The 23,103-nt window shown below is 40.4% G+C and overlaps 1 protein-coding gene across 1 annotated transcript in view; it reads left to right on the top strand.

Moving 5' to 3' along the window:
• ndufc1 (NADH:ubiquinone oxidoreductase subunit C1) overlaps nt 1-23,103 on the top strand; it is a 35,200-nt gene that overhangs the window by 10,787 nt on the left and 1,310 nt on the right. Inside the window, exons 2-5 of the mRNA XM_052040905.1 lie at nt 4,599-4,845; nt 10,568-10,958; nt 17,641-17,744; nt 21,813-21,897. Of these exons, the coding sequence (XP_051896865.1) occupies nt 4,599-4,845; nt 10,568-10,958; nt 17,641-17,744; nt 21,813-21,872 (802 nt within the window). The 3' untranslated portion in view covers nt 21,873-21,897. The remainder of the gene's footprint in view (nt 1-4,598; nt 4,846-10,567; nt 10,959-17,640; nt 17,745-21,812; nt 21,898-23,103) is intronic.

Consider the following 23,103-nt stretch of genomic DNA (forward strand, 5'->3'; position numbering starts at 1 on the left):
GTTGATGTCTATCCTAACTGTTCTTTCCCTTCTATTTTAGTTGACAGGGCTTTCAACTATATCTGCTCCATTTCCTGTATTTTTGTTCTCAACCCCTCTCCATCTACCCAAAAGGTTTCCCTTTCCTTACTTCCACCCCACCAATCCTTACATTCAATTGATTACCTTCATAATTTCTGTTACCTTCAATGCAATGCCACAAGTAGATGCATCTTCCTCTCCCTTCCCTTTCTAATATTCCTATGGGAGTGTTTCCCTTTCCGCTCCCTGCTTCATACTGCCACCTCCACCCACACCCATTTCTCTTCTCTTTGCATTTTCCCATACAACACAAGGGAGATGCCACACCTAAAAGATTAACTTTGTTTTTCCCTCTACAGGTGCTACCAGAGCTGCTTAGTGTTTTCAGCACTTACTGATTTTATTCAAGGACAAGTAGATGTTTCATTCACAAAATGCCTGGCTGTAAATGATTCAAACTACCTTTTTTGAAAAGTCATTACATGCTGCTCAGGAAGCAGAAATTAGTCCTGTGTTTTAAGGAAATTCAGGAAACTTGCATTGCTCAGCTGAAACAATGCACATAGATAGCTGATAGGCAACCTAAGTAGCTGTTTCAGCCAAGTGTAATGGCACCGCTCCATGATCTAAGGTCATTCCATTGTCACTACATAAGAGGTTTTCATTAAATTAATCAACAAACTTACCAATCCACTACAAATTGTCTCATTATCATATTTTTAATCTTTTCTCCTCATCAGATCGTGTCCTTGTGCCTAAAACTTTTCACAAATAAACCTAGCCTCTTACTTCCATGTGGTGTTATATTTTTTTCTCAGAAGGATTTAGTTTGACAGAACCCTCACAATCTGCGGTGCACTTGGCTCAGGGATACTGATCTGCGGAATCTGCTCGTGGTGTCAAATTGTTTCCGTGCCCAATACCTTCTTGGCCCATTCCAGAAGATGTTGTCAATTGGAGTTACTAGACTGATGCTGCTGTGCACGGCCTAGTTAGATTAAGGAAGGATGTGTTATCAATTAAACCAAAGCTCTTGGCTTTGGTAGTTTTAAGGGTGTCCAGAAGAGATCGAAAGAGCAGTATTGTTGCCATTTAATCAGAATCTTCTCCTAATAGTTGATTATGCAGAAATCCCTTGGATTGCCAAATTGACCTAGGTGTTCCACACTTTATAACACACTTTCTGTATTATGCTGCAGCTGCAAATTTTGGAGTCCAATTTATCCATTTTCTCCAGCAAGAGAAGAGACTGCATTCATTTCCTCTATTAATCATCTGTGCTCCCAAATCAAGCTCCTTTTGAAAGTAGGGTTATTAGGCTTCCAAGGCCGGTTAGTTCCATTTGCACTTGGAAGAATATCATTTGATTATTTGTGGAAAGAAAAACTGTAATGTTTCAAGTCCGGGACCTTTCATCAAAACTGGAAAAGAGAGAAAACATGTTAGTTCATCCCCAGTTCTGCCAAAGGATCCCAGACCTGAAACATTAATTATTTCGCTTTCCATAGCTGCTTCCTCTCCTGTTAAATGTTTCAAGCATTTTCTGTTTTTATTTCAGATTTCCAGCATCACCAGTTGTTTTAATTTTCATTTTGTAGCAGTTGCTACCGCAGAATGAACACAAGACACTAGTCGAAGGATTGCCAAACAAGAACTGGTTTATTTTCCCGCCTTCCGTGGGCCCTTTAAGGGAGAGTGTTCCCGCCCAATGCAACCGGCAATGACGTATGTGCTACGTCATCAAGTCTTTCCCGCGTGCGGGTTCTCCCCATCGCTCGGGGAAGACGAAGGACCGCCACCATCTTGGGCCCCCCCGCTCCGACGCCGTGCGACCCGACTGCCGAGCCGGTTCGCTCGCCCGGACGGTGAGTTGCTACAATTTCACTATTATTCCATCCTGGTCATCCTCCCCACTGATTCTGTACATCACTCTTCTTCTCAGTTTTGTCTTCATCTCAAACTGCTGTGCCTGGGCTGGGGTATGGATGGATAAGGCGCCATTTCAGGGCCTGTGAATCAGGTCCAGGAGTAGATGCTGCAGATCTGACAGGCTGCTTCACAGGTTTCAGCATCTCTTATGGATAAAAAGATCAGTCAGACTAGAAGGATGCAATTATATGTGATAAAGAAGTAGTGGCTAATTATTGTTATGAAGGGTTTCATTTAATATGAATTCTTGAGGACTGTGACCACACAAAATGATGTAGGGGAACCATGGAATCTGACAGATCTCCTTTAACCTTTCCAATTCCTTCCACCTCCACAGTGTCTGCTAAGTGTAAAATTTCATCTAAGGAGGCCTGTCATTATGTCCTCCTCCACTCATGACTCTTTGTCACTGCTTAGACATAGAAAACAAGCACTTAGAAAGGCTAAATAGTATTTAGAAAAGTTTCACCCCCATCCACAGACATTGCATTTGGCTGCAAAATATGCTGCTATCTCTGTACTTTTGACCAAATTTTCCACTCTTTATCCAACAATCTGGAATTAAACTATGAACCCACAAGGCAGAATGGGGTATCACTAGATGCATTATTGTGTCCGCCACAATCTGTAGTTACTTGCATTGGCATACCTCTCACTGCTCCAGGGTCTTCGCAACAGACTGTCAAACATGACTCAACGATGAATGTAGATGAGAATGATCGGAGCAGCACCAGACAGGTCTTAAAATGTGGTACCAAGACGTGACAAATGCATTCTAAATATAGTCAAAAGTGAAACTGTATTAAATTGAATGCTTTTGTCAATCGTACTTTAATGGTGTTCAGTAATCTTTAAAAGTTCAACTGTAAGGAAAGAGATACATTCTATGATGTACAACTTTAGCTTCAGACTGTTTATCAGACTGGACACAGAGAATATTTTCCTTTGTCCATGAATGAAGAACCTTTGTATTTACTGTATAGAGTTGATGAGGTGGACATAAAGCATCTAAGTTACTTGGATTTATAAATAGGAGCATAGCAGATGCAAGTAAGAAGATCATGTTGAAGTTTATAAATGCCTCATTCTGAGATAGCTGGAAATGTTACGACTCTTTTCCTTGGACCAGCAAAGATTGAAAGGTGACCTAACTAACAGAGGTTTTCAAGATGATGAAGGGCTTTGATAAAGTAGAAAGAGAGAAAAAATTCTGTGTTATTGTTTATCCAGTTATTTAAATTAATCAATAACTAGAAATCATGAATCTTTGGCAAAAGACCTATAGGGGAAATTACTTTTTTTCTATTTGAGATTGCTCAGGGTCTGGAATCTTTGACCTGAAAAGATCGTGTAAACCAATTTCCATAATTAATTTCAAAAGGAAATTATACAGTTAGTTAAAGAAGAAAAGAAGTATTTTTAGGTTATTAACAACGACTGAATCTTTTTTTTTCCATACTATACATTTTGGTGATTCTGAAATGCATATATATCTTGCTCTGGGGAGATCCCACAGCTGTGATAGCAATTCAGAACTATGCACTCCAGCCTCTTCCAGTTGCAAATTGTGGTCCACAAGCAAACAATTAACAGGATCCTTGAATGTCCCCATCCTCAATGATAGCAGATCCCAGCACCAGTGCAAAGGTGAAGTCATGGACATCTGCTGTTTAAGTTGTCTACTGCAAGTACAACTTTGTAACATTCCAAGTCTTTTAATTTAGTCAATTTAGTGCTGAAATGCATCCAACAAAGAGCTTAAGAGGAACATAAGATCAAAAAATAGCTGGATCTCTTTTTGGTACTTCAATCAAGAACAATCCAGTCTGGAAAAATAAGAGCATTAAATTTATTCCAGATTCACTTACATTCAAATATTGATGAAATGTCAGTTGGCCAGCCTTAAATTTAAAATGCAAATAAAATCTGATACACTCAGCCCTCTTCCCAAGCATTAAAACCAAAATGGGTGGCTCAAAGTTGGTTAGATTTGTGGTCTGAGCTATTTATATCCCATCTGATTTAGACCCACCTCTTTTTGATAATTCTCTCCACAGTTGCTGATTGAATTGGTGATTATTTCCAGCAATTTTGATTTAGATTTGAAATGTTTTCATTTCTTGGACTGTTCATCCTGGTAAATACTTTGCTTCAGTACCAGCATTTGAATGTCTGCCTTTCACTCCTTGACAATCAGCATTCCAGACTATAAGCTGTGAATTGTATCGCTACTGATCAATGGAAATTTGAGATTGAAAAAAATACTCAGTGTGGAATAATACACCAATGACAGCCTCAACAAGAGTGCAGAGTAAGCAAAGGAGAAAAAATGGAGCGGTCTTTTGCCCAGATCCATCTAGATCTGCTGAGAGATAAGTTGGGCTATTCAGTTTCAGAGAGTCTGACGGCGTAGTGCCAACCTCTGCAGATGTCCCAGCTTTCTGACCGGGAAATCTGCCTGCCAAGCCCATGCCAGGTCCCATTAACATGAATGGGAGAAATCAGCTGTCAGAAGAAAGGTAGGCAGAGCATTTCATATTATTCAATATAGTTTAAATATTTTTGATGTTTTGAAGTGTATCTTTTTGAGAACTCCATTTTAAAATAAGTAATTTAAATTATTTTAACACCATTTGTTTTTGAAACAGGTCCCGATTGATATTGAATATTTTTGAATGTCAAAGACTCCACAAACAATCAGTAACAGTGACAGCTTTGGCGATCAGTCAGGTCCAGGGTGGAGCTTCCTCAGCTGTCAAAGCCATTCTGTCAGTGCAGCCTGTCACTGATACTGATAGGCCCTGTGCTGGATCTTACCTATCCCAACAGGGGGCTGCATCCAGAACCATGCTGTCTGCCAGCAGTAGGCAGCCAGCAATCTCAAGGCAGTTGAAAGTAAGTCCATTATCTTTGTTAATCATGTAACTAACCAAAAAAAAGGTTTATGAGCAAAGATAAAGAAATGAAATAAGGTTCTTGCAGTGCAGACAAATATTGCAATCATAGAAATCAAAACTAAATGTTTGTAAGATAAGAAACAATGATTTTGATGGATGAAAAACAAATATACTTGCATCTTTTAACTTAAGAGAACTAAATAACAGTGAGTTACATGATAGTTATTAGGGGCTCTGTCTCCAAGACAATTTAATCCCCTCTGTGGCTATGTTCTCAATTCCCACAATTTTGACTACATGTGACATACACCAACATACAATCACCACCTCAACCCCATCCTGCAACCACCAGCTCACCCCTCACACCATCTCTGCCCCCACCCCAGCCACCAGCAAAGTTCTTTGCTGCCCCCACCTTTAACACCATTTCAGCCTCATCAACAAAGATTACTCCTCAGAATCACCGCCGTGCACAACCCCACCCCTTGTACTCGATGCAACCTATTCTTCATCGTTAAACTTTGCTGTTCTTCCTGTGTTCTGCCTGACAGTCATCAACCTATCAATCAGGCTGATCTGGCAGGTGGGAAAAGAATTAAGTTATTACCCACAATTGAGTTTTCCATCCATAACTCCTCCCCATAACGTTTGAACATGTGGATCAGTAAGTATCAAAATCAGTGGTTCAGCAAAGTTTTGAAATTTCTGTATTTTAACTTTACTTTTTACTTTCTGCCACAGTCTGCTATTCCCAGATTCCAATTTAATATGGGTATTATTACTGCTTAAATGAAATTGAGGTAGGAGTGAAAGATAATGTCACACATCATTAGTGTTTCACTTGACAGTGCCTGTCCAAAAAATTCTTCCATCTGCTGGAAAATAATGGCAGCAAATTGGCTGAGACATCAAACAAGCACTAAACCACCTGATACCACTGTCGTGGGCTGTATCTCCAATAATGATGCGTCAGAGTACAGGAAGGAAATAGAGAGCTTAGTGACATGGTATTGTGACAACAACCTTTTCCTCAATGTCAGCAAAACAAAAGAGCTGGTCATTGACTTCTGGAAGGGGGCAGTGCACATACTCTGATCTACAACAACAGTGCTGAGGTCGAGAGGGTTGAGAGCTTCAAGTTCCTGGGAGTGAACATCACCAATAGCCTGTCCTGGTCCAACCACATTGACGCATGACCAAGAAAGCTCACCAGTGCCTCTACTTCCTCAGGAGGCTAAAGAAATTTGTCATGTCCCCTTTGACACTCACCAATTTTTATAGATGCACCATAGAAAGCATCCTATCTGGGTGCATCATGGCTTGGTATGGCAACTGCTCTGCCCAGGACTGCAAGAAACTGCAGAGAGTTGTGGACACAGCTCAGAACATCACGGAAACCAGCCTCCCCTCCATGGATTCTGTCTATACTTCTCACTGCCTTGGCAAAACAGCCAACTTAATCAAAGACCCCACACCCTGGATATTCTCTCTTCTCCCCCCTACCATTGGGCAGAAGATACAAAAGCCTGAAAGCACATACCACCAGGCTCAAGGACAGCTTCTATCCCGCTGTTATAAGGCTATAAGATGGACTCTTGACCTTATAATCTACCTTGTTATGACCTAGCACCTTATTGTCTGCCTGCACTGCACTTTCTCTGTAGCTGCTACACTTTATTCTGCATTCTGCATTGTTTTACCTTGTACTACCTCAATGCACTGTGTAATGAATTGATCTGTATGAACAGTATACAAGACAAGTTTTTCACTGTACCTCGGTACAAGTGACAATAATAAACCAATTCCAATCCATGCACCTGTCCATATGCCTCAGCCACTTCCTCTGGCAGCTCATTCCATATACTGACCACCCTCTGGGTGAAAAAGTTACCCCTCAGGTTCCTTTCAAATCTCTCCCCTCTTACCCTCTCCTCTAGTTCTTGATTCTCCAACCCTGGGAAAAAGACTTTGTACATTCAACCTATCTATGCCCCCCATGATTTTATACACCTCTATAAGATCACCTCTCGGTCTTCTACACTCCAAGGGAAAAAGTTCCAGCCTGTCCAACCTCTCCCTACCCATTGAGTCCCAGCAACATCCTCGTAAATCTCCTCTGCACTCTTTCCAGCTTAATGGCATCTTTCCTATAGCAATCCAGGCGTGACTGCAGTGTGGAGTGGAGGGTGATGTTGGATGATCCTGTCTACCTGGTGAATGAGGTCTTGATTGAGTATGAAAGTGGAGGGGTGGTGACTGCATCTGTGGGCAGGGGATGTATGGTGGTTGGCCTTCCCAGGACAACATTGACGAATTCTGCACACAGGTTAGATGCACAAAACAAGAATTTGGAATTCTTGCATTTGGAATATTGTGTTCAGTTTTGGTTACTCTGCTGAAAATTTGTAGATGGAGTTAGAGCAGAGTCTGGCCACGCAGTCATGAGTGTATAGGGAGTGAGTGTATAGGGAGTAGAGTAGGGGGCTGAGGACGCAGCCTTGTGGGGCACCAGTGTTGGGAATAGTCATACCAGAGGTGTTGCTACCTATCCTTACTGGTTGCGGTCTGTTGGTGAGGAAGTCAAGGATCCAGTTGCAAAGGGAGGTGATGAGTCACAGGTCTTGGAGTTTGGTGATGAGTTTGCTTTGAGTTATAGTATTGAAGGTGGAGCTATAGTCAATAAACAATAGTCTAACATAGGTGTCTTTACTGTCCAGATGCTCCAGAGATAAGTGTAGGACCAGGGAGATGGCATCTGCCGTAGACCTGTTTCAGCGGTAGGCGAATTACAGTGGGTTAAGGTGACTGTGTGCCATGACCAGCTTCTTGAAGCACTTCATGATGGTGGACAGAAAAGGTTCAGAGGTTTATGGGCCAAACATGGGCAAATGGAATTAGCTTAGATGGGAATCTTGGTCGGCATGAACAAGTTGGGCCGAAGGGCCTGTTTCTGTGCTGTATAACTCTATGACTAAGACATAAATCATATGAGTTCTGTTGCAGGATTTCAACATGAAACATTGATAGTTCCTTTGCTCCCACAGATGCTGCTTGACCTGCTGAGTTCCTCCAGCAGACTGTTTCCAACATTCAGATTCCAACATGTGCAGTTTCTTGTGTCTCCATAGATCATATGAAATGTACAAGGTGAAATGCAAACAGAAGCACACAAGTTTCTATAGTGGCACAATTTGACTATGAAATAGTTGCAATCACATTTGATTCCTGAAAAAAAATTAATTTCCAGATGCACAGTGTTGATAAAAGACAATTTTATGTGAATTACATTAATATTCTTAAAGTAATTAAAACAAAAAAGTCACAAACTAGGAAGTAAATGTTGTGTCCTTTCCCTGATGTACATGTTTGAAAAAAATGTATATTTAAGATGAGAAAAATAATGTATCCAAATCTTTTTAATCTTAAATGCATCCTAATCCACTTAGTCCCACTGTTCTGCATATCAGCTGGTTCAGCAGGCAAGAAAGTAAACTTAACAGAAGCTCCAGCTGTAACGTTCATTGCTAGTGCAGAACACTCATTGTACATCTGCTTAATTTAATTATGACACAGGAGACCATTTAGCCTATTGAGACCATGCTAGCTCTTGACGGAATGATTTCATTTGTCCTATTCTCTCTCACTTCCCAACAACTCCCCTTTGATTGTTTTTGCTACACCCAAGGGTAATTTGCAGCACCTAATTAATCTACCAACAAGGCTTTGGACACAGGAAGAAACAGAAGTAACCAGTGGAAACTTGCATGCTTAGGAATAATATGCAAACTCCACACAAACAGCACCCAAGGTCAGGGTCTACTCTGGGTCCTTGGAGCTGTGAGGCTGCATCACTAACTGCTGTGTCACCATGCCACCCTATATTTGGCTACATACAAAGCAACTGTCCCACTGTTGAAGAATTGTCGTAATACATATATTTTTGTTCTTTTCTTCAATATTTTTTTGGTCAACAAATAGGCCTTAATGTTACATATTGATTTATTACTTATAGAAGTGGAATTTCATGGATGCCAATTTTGGGGCATAGAGGCTATCATCACAATATCTGACTGATGAGGCAGAGATTCCCCTTTACTTGGCATCATTTTATGAACTGATGAGATGTGAAGAGGTTGCCTGGGTGCAGAGGGGTCAGGGGTGGCTGCAGAACCAAAGACTGGGGGTGGAGGAACTGTGATTAGAATGAGGTGTGTCTGAAGGTATACTGGGTAAAGCAGAAGTGAAATTACAGGCTATCTTTTTAAAGTAGGGCTGGTTATTATTTGAGTTTGCAAGTAGCAGGACAATTAGTCCTCTTATTTATTTTGTTCTTGTCTCCCAAAATCCTCAGTTTCATTGGTAACTGCCAGCTCTTTATTGCCTTCTGTCATAGTTCACTTGCTGTTATCCACTCTAGCCTGAAGTTATGTTGGAGGATTTAAGATGAATATCTGATTCCCAAAACAAGGTAAACATTGTTAAAAGAGCAATCATGTTTCAGATTACGATGAGATCCCTGATGATTTTTGGTGTTATGGCACATTTAGCTCTGAGATTCAGAGGGGGTCCATGTATTCCTCCCAGCTTTGCATAAGAATCAGATTTATTATCACTGACATATGTTGTGAAACTTGTTGTTTTGTGGCAGCAGTACAGTGCAAGACATAAAGACATAAATATTACTATAAGTTACAAAAATAAATAAATAGTGCAAAAGAGGAATAACGAGGTAGTGTTCATGAGTTCATGGACCATTCATGGTGGAGGGGAAGAAGTTGTTCCTGAAACGTTGAGTGTGGGTCTTCAGGGTCCTATACCTCCTCCCCAATGGTAGTAACGTGAAGAGGGCATGTCCCGGGTGGTGAGGGTCTTCAATGATGGATGCCACCTTCTTGAGGCACCACCTCTTGAAGATGTCCTTGATGGTGGGGAGGGTTCTGTCCGTGATGGAGCAGGCTGAGTCTACAACCCTCTGCAGCCTCTTTTAATCCTGCGCATTGGAGCCTCCATACCAGCTGGTAATGCAACCAGTCAGAATGCTCTCCACAGTATGTCTGTAGAAATTTTCAAGAGTCTTTGGTGACATACCAAATCTCCTCAAAGTCCTAATGAAGTAGAGCCACTAGCGTGCCTTCTTCATGATTGCATCAATATGTCAGCCCCAAGGTAGATCCTCTGAGACGTTGATGCTCAGGAACTTGAAGCTGCTCACCCTTTCCACCACTGATCCCTCAACGAAGACTGGTGTGTATTGTCCCGACTTCCCCTTCCTGAAGTCCACAATCAATTCCTTGGTCTTGCTGACATTGAGTGTGAGGTTGTTGTTCCGACACCATTCAACCAGTTGACCTATCTCACTCCTGTACACCTCCTCATCGCCACCTGCATATTACAGAAACTGACCTTCTTAGTAACGTACAGGCCCAAAGCATAACCGTTCTAAATGTATCTGGTGTTTGGTCTCTTGGGGAAGGATTTGGGTACCTTTCAACTACTTTCTGGTGCTTGTTGCTCAGGTCTCAGAAGCATATAGGAGAGCAGAAATCACAGTTGCCTGTAAGCCCATGGGTCTGAGGTCTTGACCATCCAATAATCCTTTTCCTCAATCCACCAAAAGTGGTGGTACATTCCATCCATATCTGCCTTCACTGAGGTGGCTCCTGAGATATAGGAAGTGATCCACGTTTTCCAGGATCTCATCGTGACTTTTCCTGTCGGAGGTAAAACAATACTGCCAGCTAATTGCACCACTTCATCTGGTGGTTGTTATTGATCTTGACCACATTAATATCAGTGCTCTCCACATCTTCGGTCAGTTCAGCCTTGCAGCCCAGGCATTCTGTCATGAAAAGAAATCTGAATCTCCAATAGCACTACCACTGGGTGCAAATTCCTGGCACCAGCCCCCTGAGGCGACGCTCCTCCACCAGCCCTGCAGACCCGGCGGCCGAGTGGCTTGCGGAAGCCCCGCCCACCGGGCCACCCGGCGTCAGCCGACCGATGCATCGATTGCTCGGCTGTGCGCTCGGCGTCGGGTTGGGGTTGGGAGCGGTTGTGGTGGAGGGATGTCGGGTCGTCGCGCTCTCCTGAGCTCGTCCGGGGTTTATCGAGGTGAGGATCCCGCGTCGGTGAGGAAACGGCGGGCCCCGGGGGTGACGCCGTCCTTGTGTGGACGGGCCTGGGCCGCGGGTGATGTTGCCCCCGAGGTGGGCCTGGGCCGGGGGTGATGTTGCCCCCGAGGTGGGCCCGGACCTGGGCCGGGGGTGATATTGCCCCCGAGGTGGGCCCGGACTAGGCCCGGCGGTGGTGATGTCCCTGTGACCGGGCCCAGGCCCGGAGGTGATGGCGTCCTTGTGGACGGGCCTGGGCCGGGGGTGATGTTGCCCCTGAGGTGGGCCCGGACCTCGGCCGGGGCCGAGGCCGAGGACGGTGTTGGTGTATAGCCGTTGCCCGATACATGACGGCCTGAGGTTGGCTATCAGCTTGCCCAGTGCTCCGAGCAGCAGCTCGGGGTAAAGATGCTGCAGGCCCTCTGGCCTCTCACAACTCGTGTAAACCCCATTTCTCATCCACCTATCGCAAAATCCTGCTGGTGCTTCAGTAATTTCACTGCGTTTTTATTGACTCTCTCTTCTGTCTACGTCTCGGAATCTCTCTGAACAACTTCCTGCTGCTGTTTAAAGTTGACCTTTTGTCATTGCCAACCTGCGTTCTCTTTGTGATTTTTCTACAGTTCGTCTTCCCACACATAATTCCTGTCTGTCTTCTCATATTCACGTTCTCTTCTGACAAAGGAGGAGGCTGTTTGGTCCACCAACTCAATGCTGTCTTTCCCATTCCCCCATTTATTTCGCTGTAACCCATTCTTCCTCACATGCCTGTCTAGTCCATCTTGATTCTTCTACCACCCATGTACATTAATGGTAATATATACTAGCCAATTAGCCTACCATTATGCTTTTGGGATGTGGGAGGAAACTGAAACACTGGGGCAAACCCACACATGCACAGGGAGAACATGCAAACTCCACACAAGATATCACCCAAGGTCAGAATAGAACCTTGGTTGCTGGAGCTGTGAGGGAGCAACTCTACTACTCTGGCATTTTGCTCATAATGTTCCCCTCCCTGGAATGATTTCTGCCACTTGGAGGAAAATGAAATGAAGTGGTATGGGAGGCAGAGAAAATGGTATCCTGCTGTCAGTAGTGGGAATTTACTGGAACCTGTAATAAAGAAAGTAATATCAAGATGCTTGGAAAGTAATATGATTGTGCAAAGTTAATTTGGATTTATGAAAGAAATTATGATTGACTAATCACCTTGAGTTCTTTGAGGGTGTTTTTAGTGGAGAAGATGAAGGGATTGAGTGTTTTTGGATTGTCTTTTGATAAGGTACCACTCACAGCATTGGAGGTAATATAGCAGTGTGGCTTGAGAGTTGGTTAACAGATAGGAAACAAAGTTGAGGAATGAACATATCTTTCCAGGTTTGCAGGCTGTGCAGGGATTGGTGCTTGGGTCCTAACTATTCACAATTTATATCAACAATTTGGCTGAGAGGACCAATTGTAAGATTTGCAAGTTTGCTGATGATTTGAAACAATGTAAAAGAGAGCAGTGAAGAGCATACAAAGAGACTTTAAGAGGATATTGAAACAACATGGCTGATGGAACACAATATAGAAAAATGTGAAGTTATCCAATTCAGTAGAAAAAGAACAACTGCTGAGTATACCTTAAATGGTGAAAGACTGGGAAACCTTAGTGTCCAAAGGGACCCAAGTATCCTTGTACAAAGATCATCGAAAGCAAATAGATGGATCCAGGATGTGTGACATGATAAGAAATTGAATAGGCTAGGCTTCTATTCTCTAGAATTCAGAAGAATGAGAATTAAAATGTACAACTCATTGAAATGTACAAAATTCTTCAAGGACTTGGAGAGAATATTTCACCTGACTAAGGAGTCTAAGCTAAGAGATCGTAGTCTCAAAATAAGGCTGAAATGCAGAGAAATTTCATCATTTGGAGGGTGGTGAATCTTTGGTTTTTTTTACCCTGGAGGACAGTGGAAGGTCAGTCATTCCTTGTGTTCAAGGCAGAGATTGCTAGATTTCTGGATAGTTGAGGAATTAAGGTATTTGGGGATAGGACAGGAAAATTGTGTTGAGGTAGCGGATCAGTCCTGTCGAATGGAGGAGCTAAGTAGCCTGCTCCTGCTATTTCTTTGTTCTCCAGAAGGCTGATGAGATTTGTTCCTACTCGGTGAATTATCTGGAATTTGACGCTGTGTGGAAGATAGAAGCAGATTCAGTAGTTAATTATAAAAGAGATTTGGATAAGTACCTGCAAAAGAAAAGTGCAGAGAAGTGATTTGTTGGATTATATCTCAAAGCACCATCTCCTGTGCTGCCAGATGTCTGTAGTTGTTGGATCATAAACACAGGATATTCTTGCCTGATTTCCTTGGATAAATGTATTGGCTCAAAAAACTAGTTCTTTTGTTAGTGGTATTGCCTCCATTACAAGTCAGAAATAGGGTTGTATAGTCATCAGTTCCGTTCTCTTCAAAATTTCTCACAATGAAGTAGCCTTTGTACACATATAGCAAAACATGAGCAACATTAGACTTACTTTAATAGGTGGTGGGCCAGTCCCATTGTCATTAAGTGAATATCTCGCCACGTGCTCTGACATTCATTGACGTTACCATCATAGAATCCTGGGATAAAAAGAAAATGCCAGAAATACTCAGCAGGTCAGGCGGCATCCACAAAGAGAGAAAAACAGTTAACGTTTCAAGTCTGATAAATGTGTTTCCTGCAAATGCATTCAACATTCTAGAGCTTACTATTGAACAGAAGGGTAAGCAGACCAGTGAAGTACTAACTGTGTCTACAAAAGTAGATCGAAGGCCAAGTATTATGCGACTCCTGACTCATCTTATTATTTTCAAAATGCTTGCAAGATCTTCAATGCACAGATCATGAGAAGATGTATTCTCCACTTATATGGATTAGTGCCGCTCCAACAGTGCTTAGGAATCTCAGGGCAGTATGGGCCATCTACAGAAAATGCAGTATTGAAACGACATGGACTGCAATTTATCAATGTATGATTCTCAGCCACTTCCACATAGTATGTTCAGTTTTTCTGTTTCGTATACACAGTAGTTAACATTTTAAATTTCATCTTTCTGCTCACATACACATTTTCTGTTTTTAATTCTATGATGTTGAAAGTGTGGGAATTCTAGAATGCTAATGTCAGTGAATGTCAAGGGGAGGTTGTTAGATATTCTGTTATTGAAGATGTTCATTACCTGTGATTCATCAACTCATCTAAATTTTGTTCAGGTTTTGATGTGTATGACCAAATGACATCATTGTTAGCTTCTAAGCTCCCTGAACTGAAATATTTGATGTTTCTCTTGAATGTTGAAAGATTCTATGATATTCTGAGCACAGAGTTTAATTCTCCTAAAATAAAGATGAGCAAAGCACATCCACTGGCTTATTGTGAATTGGCCATAAGTAGGAACATGTGTTTGCTGATGTAGGTCATGTTCAGAGAATTGTAAAAAATTTTTAGGTTTGGATTATTTTCTGAAGGAAACACTAATAGTTTTTTTTCCCTTCAATTATTTTATTTTCTATAAACTTTGGGTCATTAACACTGCTGCTTGTGTCTTAACTCACATCTGTCCTGTTCATCCGTTGTCTCTCTCTGCCTGCTGATCCACATTGGCTCCCTGTAAGGAAATGCCTCAGTAAATCTCATGTTTTCACATCTTTCCATTGTCTTGCCTTTCCCTGTCTTGTGCCCTTCAGATCTACAACCTTCAGAAATATTTGTGTTCTATTTCTGTATTCTTGTGCTTTGTTGATGATTGTGCCTTCATCTATTAAGGGCCTGAACAATTCACTCTTAAAACTGTTGCTCTTTTCTTTTCTCTTGCATTCCTTTTTGATCAGGCCTTTGATTATCTGCCCTAGTATCTCCCTCTGTGACACAATATCAATTTTTCTTTCGTAAAAACTCCTTTGAAGTACCTGGATGTAATTTTGCAATATTAAAGGAACTGTATAAGTGGCAAGTTTTTTTAGTATCTGTCACAAATAGCATTTCTGTTCCCCTTACAGAAAAATGGCACACGGCAATGTGATCAAATGGGTAAAGATGTGTCGGTGTGTGTTTGTACATTGCGCTTCAGTTATTAATGCTGAAAATATTTTGCAGAATTGCTTTTATTAGTGAAGATGCAGAGATACTGGTGGCATGGAGCAGTTTACATAGGTTTCTTCTGTCTTTGCTGAAAAAGTGTGCTATGAACCAAATTTTTAAAAAATCTTCTGAAATTAAGTTGTATGTTAGAATTTACTTTCAATGTCAAAATCTTGCTGAAAATTATAAGATTGTAATTTGAATTGAGAAATAGATTTATGTTTGACAGTTGATATGCAAAGACAATGGGAATGTTTTAAAACCTGCCCCAGTCTTAAATATATTGAAACAATAAATTTGGGGATAAGTGTAGTGCTTGTGGGATGAAATGCCTCTGCTAAAGAGCAATACCTTCATGAAGATGTTCAGTCTACTATCTTGTGGAAGCCAGGAAATAGATGATGCCTGCATATCATATCTTGATGGCAGCATGAGCTATTGCTTTATGGTGTAATTATTTCTTTGTATTTAAACATATGAATATAAAATTTATCTCAGCATTTCATCATAGAACGCTTTCAGAAGCTATTGATGTCTTGCTGAAATTTCTTTAACCCTGTCATGTTAATTGAGAACTACTCTTTACTCAAGTGTTGATACAGTAACAGTTTCAGCACAAAGTATTCATAATTCCTCCGTGTGAGGGAAGCATCTCTTGTATACAGAGGTAATGACTTCACTGGATGGGAAAAATAAATCTTCTATTTGTCTATATGGATTGCAAGCTGAAGCTTTGAATTCTTGGATATGTAGACTACCAATCACAAATGTCTTTATTATTTGAGTGATCCACATTGTGCGAGTGGATATCGAGCTGTGGGCTTCACTTGGATTTTATTGAGAAGCAATATGATCAATAAAAGCAAGTTCCTTGACTATGTACTTGGTCATTGGGGATTTATCAGGGCTAGGAGCTCACTAATCAATGCTTTTTTAACAAAGTTTTTATTGCACATTTATACTTGTCTTGAAGCACATTTAGTAATGCTATTCCTTTATTTGCAACTAACACATATTCAGCAGATGTCACATGCTGTGCAAGATTGAAAGGAGATGTCCAGTGTTTGATCAATACTCATCCTTAAGGCTGCTGAATCATTCAATTGTTATCGTCTGTACTGACATTTACACTGACTCTCCCTACACTGAGTTATCTTGGCCTCCTTTATTCTAATTCTCCACACCATTGCATGCAAACTTTCTGTTTCTTTACATGATATGTTAACTATCCAAACAACTTTTATTCTTGTTCTGCATTAGTTATCTCTGCTGTAGTTGCTGGCCTGGTTTTTAATCTGTGTTCATGTCCTGTGAGGTCGGGAAACTCAGAAGAAAAATGTCCTGCAGAATTTAACTCTCTCGCTCAATTTCAGACTGACAAATGGAAAACCTGTTTCAGAGGAAACCAGTGGAAGGGGATAAGTACGAGAGAGAGATTGTTTATGGGGGAAGGTATTCCTCCAGAATCCTAAAGTTTGTTTGAGGGGGTGGAGAGTTGGAGGAGGTCTGGAACCTCTGGATAGAGGAATTGAGGTGGAAGGTGATGGAGGAGTGTATTTTAAGAAGAAAACATAAGATTGAATTATTTATGGCATTTTCTCATAGAAGTTCATACAAGTAAATACAAGGAAGCTTTAAAAGTCGTGTATGCTTCTTGTTCCCACATTTAATTTAGGAGCCATTCAAGAAACTGGGGGGAGACCTAAATGAGGTTTATAAAATTGAGAGGCATAGGTATGTTAGATAGTCTTTTTCTCCAGGGTAGAAATGTCAAATACTAGAGGACATAGCTTTAAGGTGAGAGGGAGAAAGTTTAAAGGAGATGTGTGGGGTAAGTTTTTTTGACACAAAGTGGTAGATGCCTGGAACAAGCTGCCAGGGCAGTGGTGCAAGAGGACACGAAAGGGGCATTTAAGAGGCATATTACAGGAAGATAATTACATTATCTCCTTTTACAGGAAGATGAACTTGCAAGGAATGAAGGGATATGGATCACGTGCAGGCAGATTGATTTACTTTAATTTGGCATTGTGGTCGGCACAGACATCGAGGGCTGAAGGCCCTGTTCCTGTGCTGTACTGTTCTATGTTCTGTTTTCAACTAAAATAGATTTGAAAATGAAACAAAAAAAAGTATGCATAAAGCAATAAAAGAACCACAGTAGTCAATTTCTCGTTCAACTTTTCCATGACTTGTTATCTTCACTTGTGAAATATAAATACCTGTTGGCTAGCTGTGAAGTATTTTTTTAAAAAATTGAGAACCATAAGTATTCTTTCTTGAAGATTGTAACTCGTGTTGAGCTGTGAATTCATGATCCCTTTCCCAGGTAAATGACTTTTATGAGTGGCCTGTCAGTGTATTCAACCTTTTAGGCATTGTAGCTTAATGTTTCCAAGTGCATTCTTTACAATAAGCTTCATTGGACAGGAATTGAAGTCGGGAGAAATAGCTAGCTTATATTTCCCTGAATTTGGATGCATTTTCATATATGAGATTGCTGTGACAATGTAAAATTAATGCCATTTCATGCAGAAAAAGGATTAAGTACCATTTCTGTTTTCAGTTCTGACTCGCTCTGCTTTCACTGCAAGGAAACCTGACTACACAAATCCAAATTGGCTACGAGTTGGCCTGGCATTTGGCAGTACAATAGCACTGTGGACTCTGGTAAGTAATACTGTAGATGTAAAGGAAAAAAATACAGAGTCAGTTGTTACAAATGTTGGCACTTTGCCTTTGCATTATTGCCCACATGAAGAGTTAATCTGAAAAGATGGAATTATATTTTGCAGCATTTTGGGGAAACTGTCTTCCCGTTGTGAGATGAGCAAAGGAATTTAACTTGAGGAATGAGTTTTGCAGCCAGTAGTCCTTTTAGTAAAATGTAAAATTTGACTTTACTTTTTTTAATCTGTTGAATTTCATATCATTTATCCCCTTACAAACTCAATATTTTGTTTTACATTAACTTTCAAGTACTTGATATGATTGCTTATCTTCTGTCTGTAGTTGTCAGACTGAAATTATCACAGATACAATTACAGTGCTCCTGGTCAGCTGTTATTATAGACTATGAATAAAGGGCCATTAAGCTCTTTTTAAAATAAGCTGAGACAAAAATACTGTAGATGTTGGGAACCCAAAAATAAAACAAAAAATGACAGGAATACTCAGCAAGTTGGACAGCATCTGTGGAGAGAAGTAGTAATTAGTATTTTGGATCAGTGACGAAGCTGGTGAAAGATCATTGATCTGAAACTTTAATACTGTTTCTGTCTCCCCCTATGCAATCTGATCTGCTGAGTATTCTGAGCATTTTCTGTTTTATTTAAAAATTCACTCTCTCGCAATATGTATTCATTGCAAAAACAGCACTTTTTAGAAGTACGTGAAGTTTTTTGTTGGTGGAAAATTTGCAAATTATGTAAGCCATGATTTAGGTAGAATGCTATCTCATCAATTATCCTTCTGTTCCATACAGTGAACCTGCAAAAGGGGTAAATCTTTTTCTGTTGTCTCCTCCACCCTCTTCAATAACAAATGTAGGGATATCATTATCACTAAGGCAGACCATCTAGTGGTTTGCCTCTTCTACTTCCTTCTGCTGAGCCCACCAGTCCAAACATCTATCATCATCTCAAAAAAAATCTTGTGAACAATTACCCCATGTCCTGTGACATATTTCTGTGCATGCTATTGCCATCCAAATCTGTACCCATTTTTCACAATACTCATCTTTGAATCCCTCTAATAAAGTTTGCACTTTTGTCAATTTGTTGAAAGAATTCTTATGGAAGTCACTAATGACATTGTGCGCAACTTTGAATGTAATTCATCTCTCTCTATCCTCGCCTGCAGCTTCTGGCGTAGTTGATGATACCATTCTTAATGCTTCCCCACCATTGTCCAGCTGAGTGTAACTGCACCCATATGGTTCCATTCTTTTCTAACCAGTCTTAGCTCGAGAGTCACCTGCAGTGGTTGCTCTGTGGGCTCCTGCACTTACTTCTGCTATCCTCTCAAATTCTATATTTGGGGCTTCCTCCTATTTCTCACCTTGGTGGTATCATCTGAAAATAAACCATTAGTTTCCAAATGTACACTGCCAATACCTATCTCTACCTCTCAACCACCTCTCAACCACCTCTTTCAACCTGTCTCCCTAAACTGTGAGACTGTTAGTTCAACAAAGTGTAATGGGTGAACTGAAATTTTCCCCAACTAAATATCTGGAAGACCAAAGCTATATTTTGCCATCTCCCACACAATCTCTTTATACCCACTAAGTCTGTCTCTCTTTTCCTGACCCCTCTCTTAGGCAGAATCTTCTTGATCTCGTCCTCACTAGTCTACCTGATGTATTTGACCGTGGTTGTATCAGTAGGAGTGACCAACACACCTTGTGGAGACCATTTCCTCTCTTCACTCTTCATTTATTGTGTGGCACAAATACCACGTGATATGGGTTCTGAACCACTCTGAACGATCAATACTGAGCACCCATGTGCTGTTATGGTCTCCCAGTAGGAGAAATGTGTTTCACCACAATCTGTAATATGCTGGCATGGCATAACCCTCTCTGCCATAACCATCAAGCCAAAAGATCACTCTGTTTTAAAGAAGTGTTCCAAAAATTAAGATCCCTATATGGTGAAGGTGTGACATAATAAATGCATACCAAGCAACAGAAGTGGTCATCTACAATGGAACTAAGAAATCCTACAACCAACTCATCAACTTCTGCAGTCCTGCTGTGTCCAGTCATGAATGGCAGTGGACTATTAAACAACTTAACAGGAGGAGGCAGCTTCATGAGCATTATCTTCCTCTGTGATAATGCAGTCTAGCAACTTTTTAAAGGCATATCGACATGGGTAATAAATGATGCCATATCTGGTGAATGAATAAATAAAACGTTTTTCAGTGGTGTGACACTTTTCCCATAAGCTTATACTCTGACACTTAATGGCATTGAAAATTATGCTGTTATCTAATAATTGAAATATGTGCAGTTGTTTAAAGAGTAAGTAATTTGGTTTAGTGCAGTTATGAAAAAATAAAGATCACGTAAGATAACAAAAATGTAAGAAATAAGAGTAGGAGGAGGCTTGTACTAACAATATGGTATTGTCCCTTTTGGTTTGCTACTGGCCAATGCAATATTTCCCCCCAAAAAGAAACCTTGTCTATCTGAAGTCTTCTAAACTTCTAAGTTCCCTGATTTACCACATGAAGCAGGTCTGTTTCTGTCAGGAAAAGTAAGATTATCCTTCTGGTACTTCAATGTTATTTCTGTATGTGGAGACCTGAAAGCCAGAGTGCAGTGTCTAGATTATTAAATGGTCTTCCTTAGATTGTTTTTAACACACAACCCTCAAGCAGACTCACATTACAGAAAACAATAAGTTAATGAGCTAGAAATCCTGTCTATTCTCAGCAGTAGCTGTTTCCTCCAGGCAAATCTGGCTTTTATTCTTTAGTAAATGAGGAAATTACACTTCCTAAGATAAATTCACAAATGTAATCCAGTACAGACAACATACTGTTTTCTGGTTAGTGCCATGGACAGGAAATGACTGCAAAATTTTTTAAAAATTCATTTAGATTGGACCTATTCTGAATAAGTTGAAGAAAGCTGATAGAATGTAATGGGTTATGTTCCTCAATGTAATAATGTATGACCACTGCCCATATGATTTTTAAAATAACAGGCTTTTACCAATGGTTTAATTTTTTTTTACTATTAGATCAGAAGTTTAGAAACAGTACGAAGAATCTCTTCAGCTTGTACCATTCAACAATGCAGTCCATTTTCTGACCTCCACCAATTTGGTCCTCTGACATTTAATATTTACTTCAAAGTTTCTCATCTCTTTCCACCTCCATCCCATGCATGGCCTCTATAACTGTCATAATGCATGAAATCACTATCATGGGACCATAGTTTCCCCACCAGTAACCCCTCCCAAACAAATTCTATGAAAAGCTAGGATCCAAAAATATCCAATGATTTTTCAGTATTGGTGAGGATGTCAGGTGAGTAGAGTGTGATATAATCTCCCCTGACCTTGAGTTAGTGAAAATTAAGCTAGAAGTTGTGATTTTTTTTTAATTGATCCAGAGATTTCAAAACTGAAATAATTAAAAATAATTCCAGATGTGGTAAATGTGAAATGAGAACATAGGATGCTGGAAGTGTTGCTTGTATTGCTGATGTTTCCAGTATTTTCAGTTTCATTATGTTTGTTCTGCCATTTCAGGTGTAGCCATATCTTTCGTTCTGGAAATCTGTAGCATTAAAAGCTGTAATTCCTGATGAGATATGCTCCTATAGCTAGCAACGTTGTCCAGCAGGGACCATAGGATATTGTTTGGAAGTGGTCATCTAACCTTTTTTCCATCCCTAGTCCTGAGCATTGAAGTAAATCAAAGCCCTCTGACTGCTACTGTAGCAGGATTTGATTGATAATACAGATCAGAGATTGATGTTGGGAATCTTCTCTGTGTGCTTCAGTGTCACATTATTTGGTGCATTTATTCACTGAGATCACAAATTCTGCAGGTGACAAAACAAACAGTTGAAAGTGTGATTATACGTTTACAGGAAGTAAAACTTATTTATGATACCAACAGCGAGATTATTCATTGCGGATCCAGTAAATCAGCTGTACGATAGATACAATAAAATGTCATACAGATATGTTGTTTATTGTGCTCATTCTGTTAAATATTCAGCTCTTCAAGCAACATGATCAGGATGTTCAAGCATACAAAGCACATCATGGAATCCAATAATTGACTGTCTACCCACTTACAATGAGTAAGGATAATTTTAATCTTATTTTGTAATTAGAATATCACATCAAAGAATATAACAACATTATTGTTTTAGAAGCTGCTTTGAGCAATCTTGTACTGAAGAAACTATAATCAAACTGTATATTGCAACTTTGCTTCCTGGTTCCTATGTTAGTTGATATTGTTAGGTGCTGTGCCTCTTCTTTAATTGTGCAATTATTAATCCTCTCCATAGAATAAAATCACCTTCATGCTCTCTGTCCTTGAAAAGTCAAAGTCAAGTTTATTGTCACATGCACATGTACACGTATGCACAGTTGCAATGAAAAACTTGCTTGCAGCAGCATCACGGGAACGTAGCGTCATATAAGCAGCATTCACAAGAAAAGCATAAATTATACACTTTGTACAAGAAAGAACACAACTTGGACAAAAAAAAAAGTCCATTTGAGTGCACAATATCTCCAAACTTGAATTCTTTGAATGTGCTTCTGTTCGTCTCTCCCAGAACTCCCCATTAAATCCCCCATATCAGTTTTTGCCCCTGCCAGTGTTACAAGAGACACTGTCTCTCCCTGTCTGGAGCTTTTAATGTAGGTGCCCTTCTCATCCATCTCTACCATGATCTCGCTGGCCGAAACTGCACTTGTGTGGTTCCATACTTTTCTATTGAGTTGTAACTAGAATCGCCTACATTGGCTACTCTTGTTGCTCCTGCACCTATTCCTTTGATGTTCCCAAGGATGTTTCCTTTGGCCCTCCTTTTATCTCACCTATATGCTGCCTTCAGTGATGTAATCTGAAAACAATGTCATTGTCCACATATAGCTTGGGTTAGACACCTGTACCGCTCTGCTACTTTTCTCAACCCCTCCACTATGTTTGAATTATCAGACTGCACCTGACACTGAGAAATGGGTGAACAGAAGTTAAATACTGGGAAGACCAAATGCACTGCCTTCCGTTCCCAGCAAAAACTGTTCTCTCCACCCGACCCTGGGATGTAATAGACCATTAAGTATGCTGCAGAAATACAAGTTGTTTTTCTAGTTGCTGGGAACATATTACTGTGACCTCTTCGGTAAAAGGAAAAGATCTTCAATTGCTGGAGAAGATTCACCATGCTGATCCCGTGTGAAATGAAGGGTACTTATGTGGTTATCTTGAAACTCAGTTAATTAAGGGGCATAAAAAGGAGAATTGAGAATATTAATGCAAATGAAATTGA

This window comes from Pristis pectinata, chromosome 2 (genome assembly GCF_009764475.1).
Source record: "Pristis pectinata isolate sPriPec2 chromosome 2, sPriPec2.1.pri, whole genome shotgun sequence".
In the NCBI taxonomy this organism is placed as follows: Eukaryota; Metazoa; Chordata; class Chondrichthyes; order Rhinopristiformes; family Pristidae; genus Pristis; species Pristis pectinata.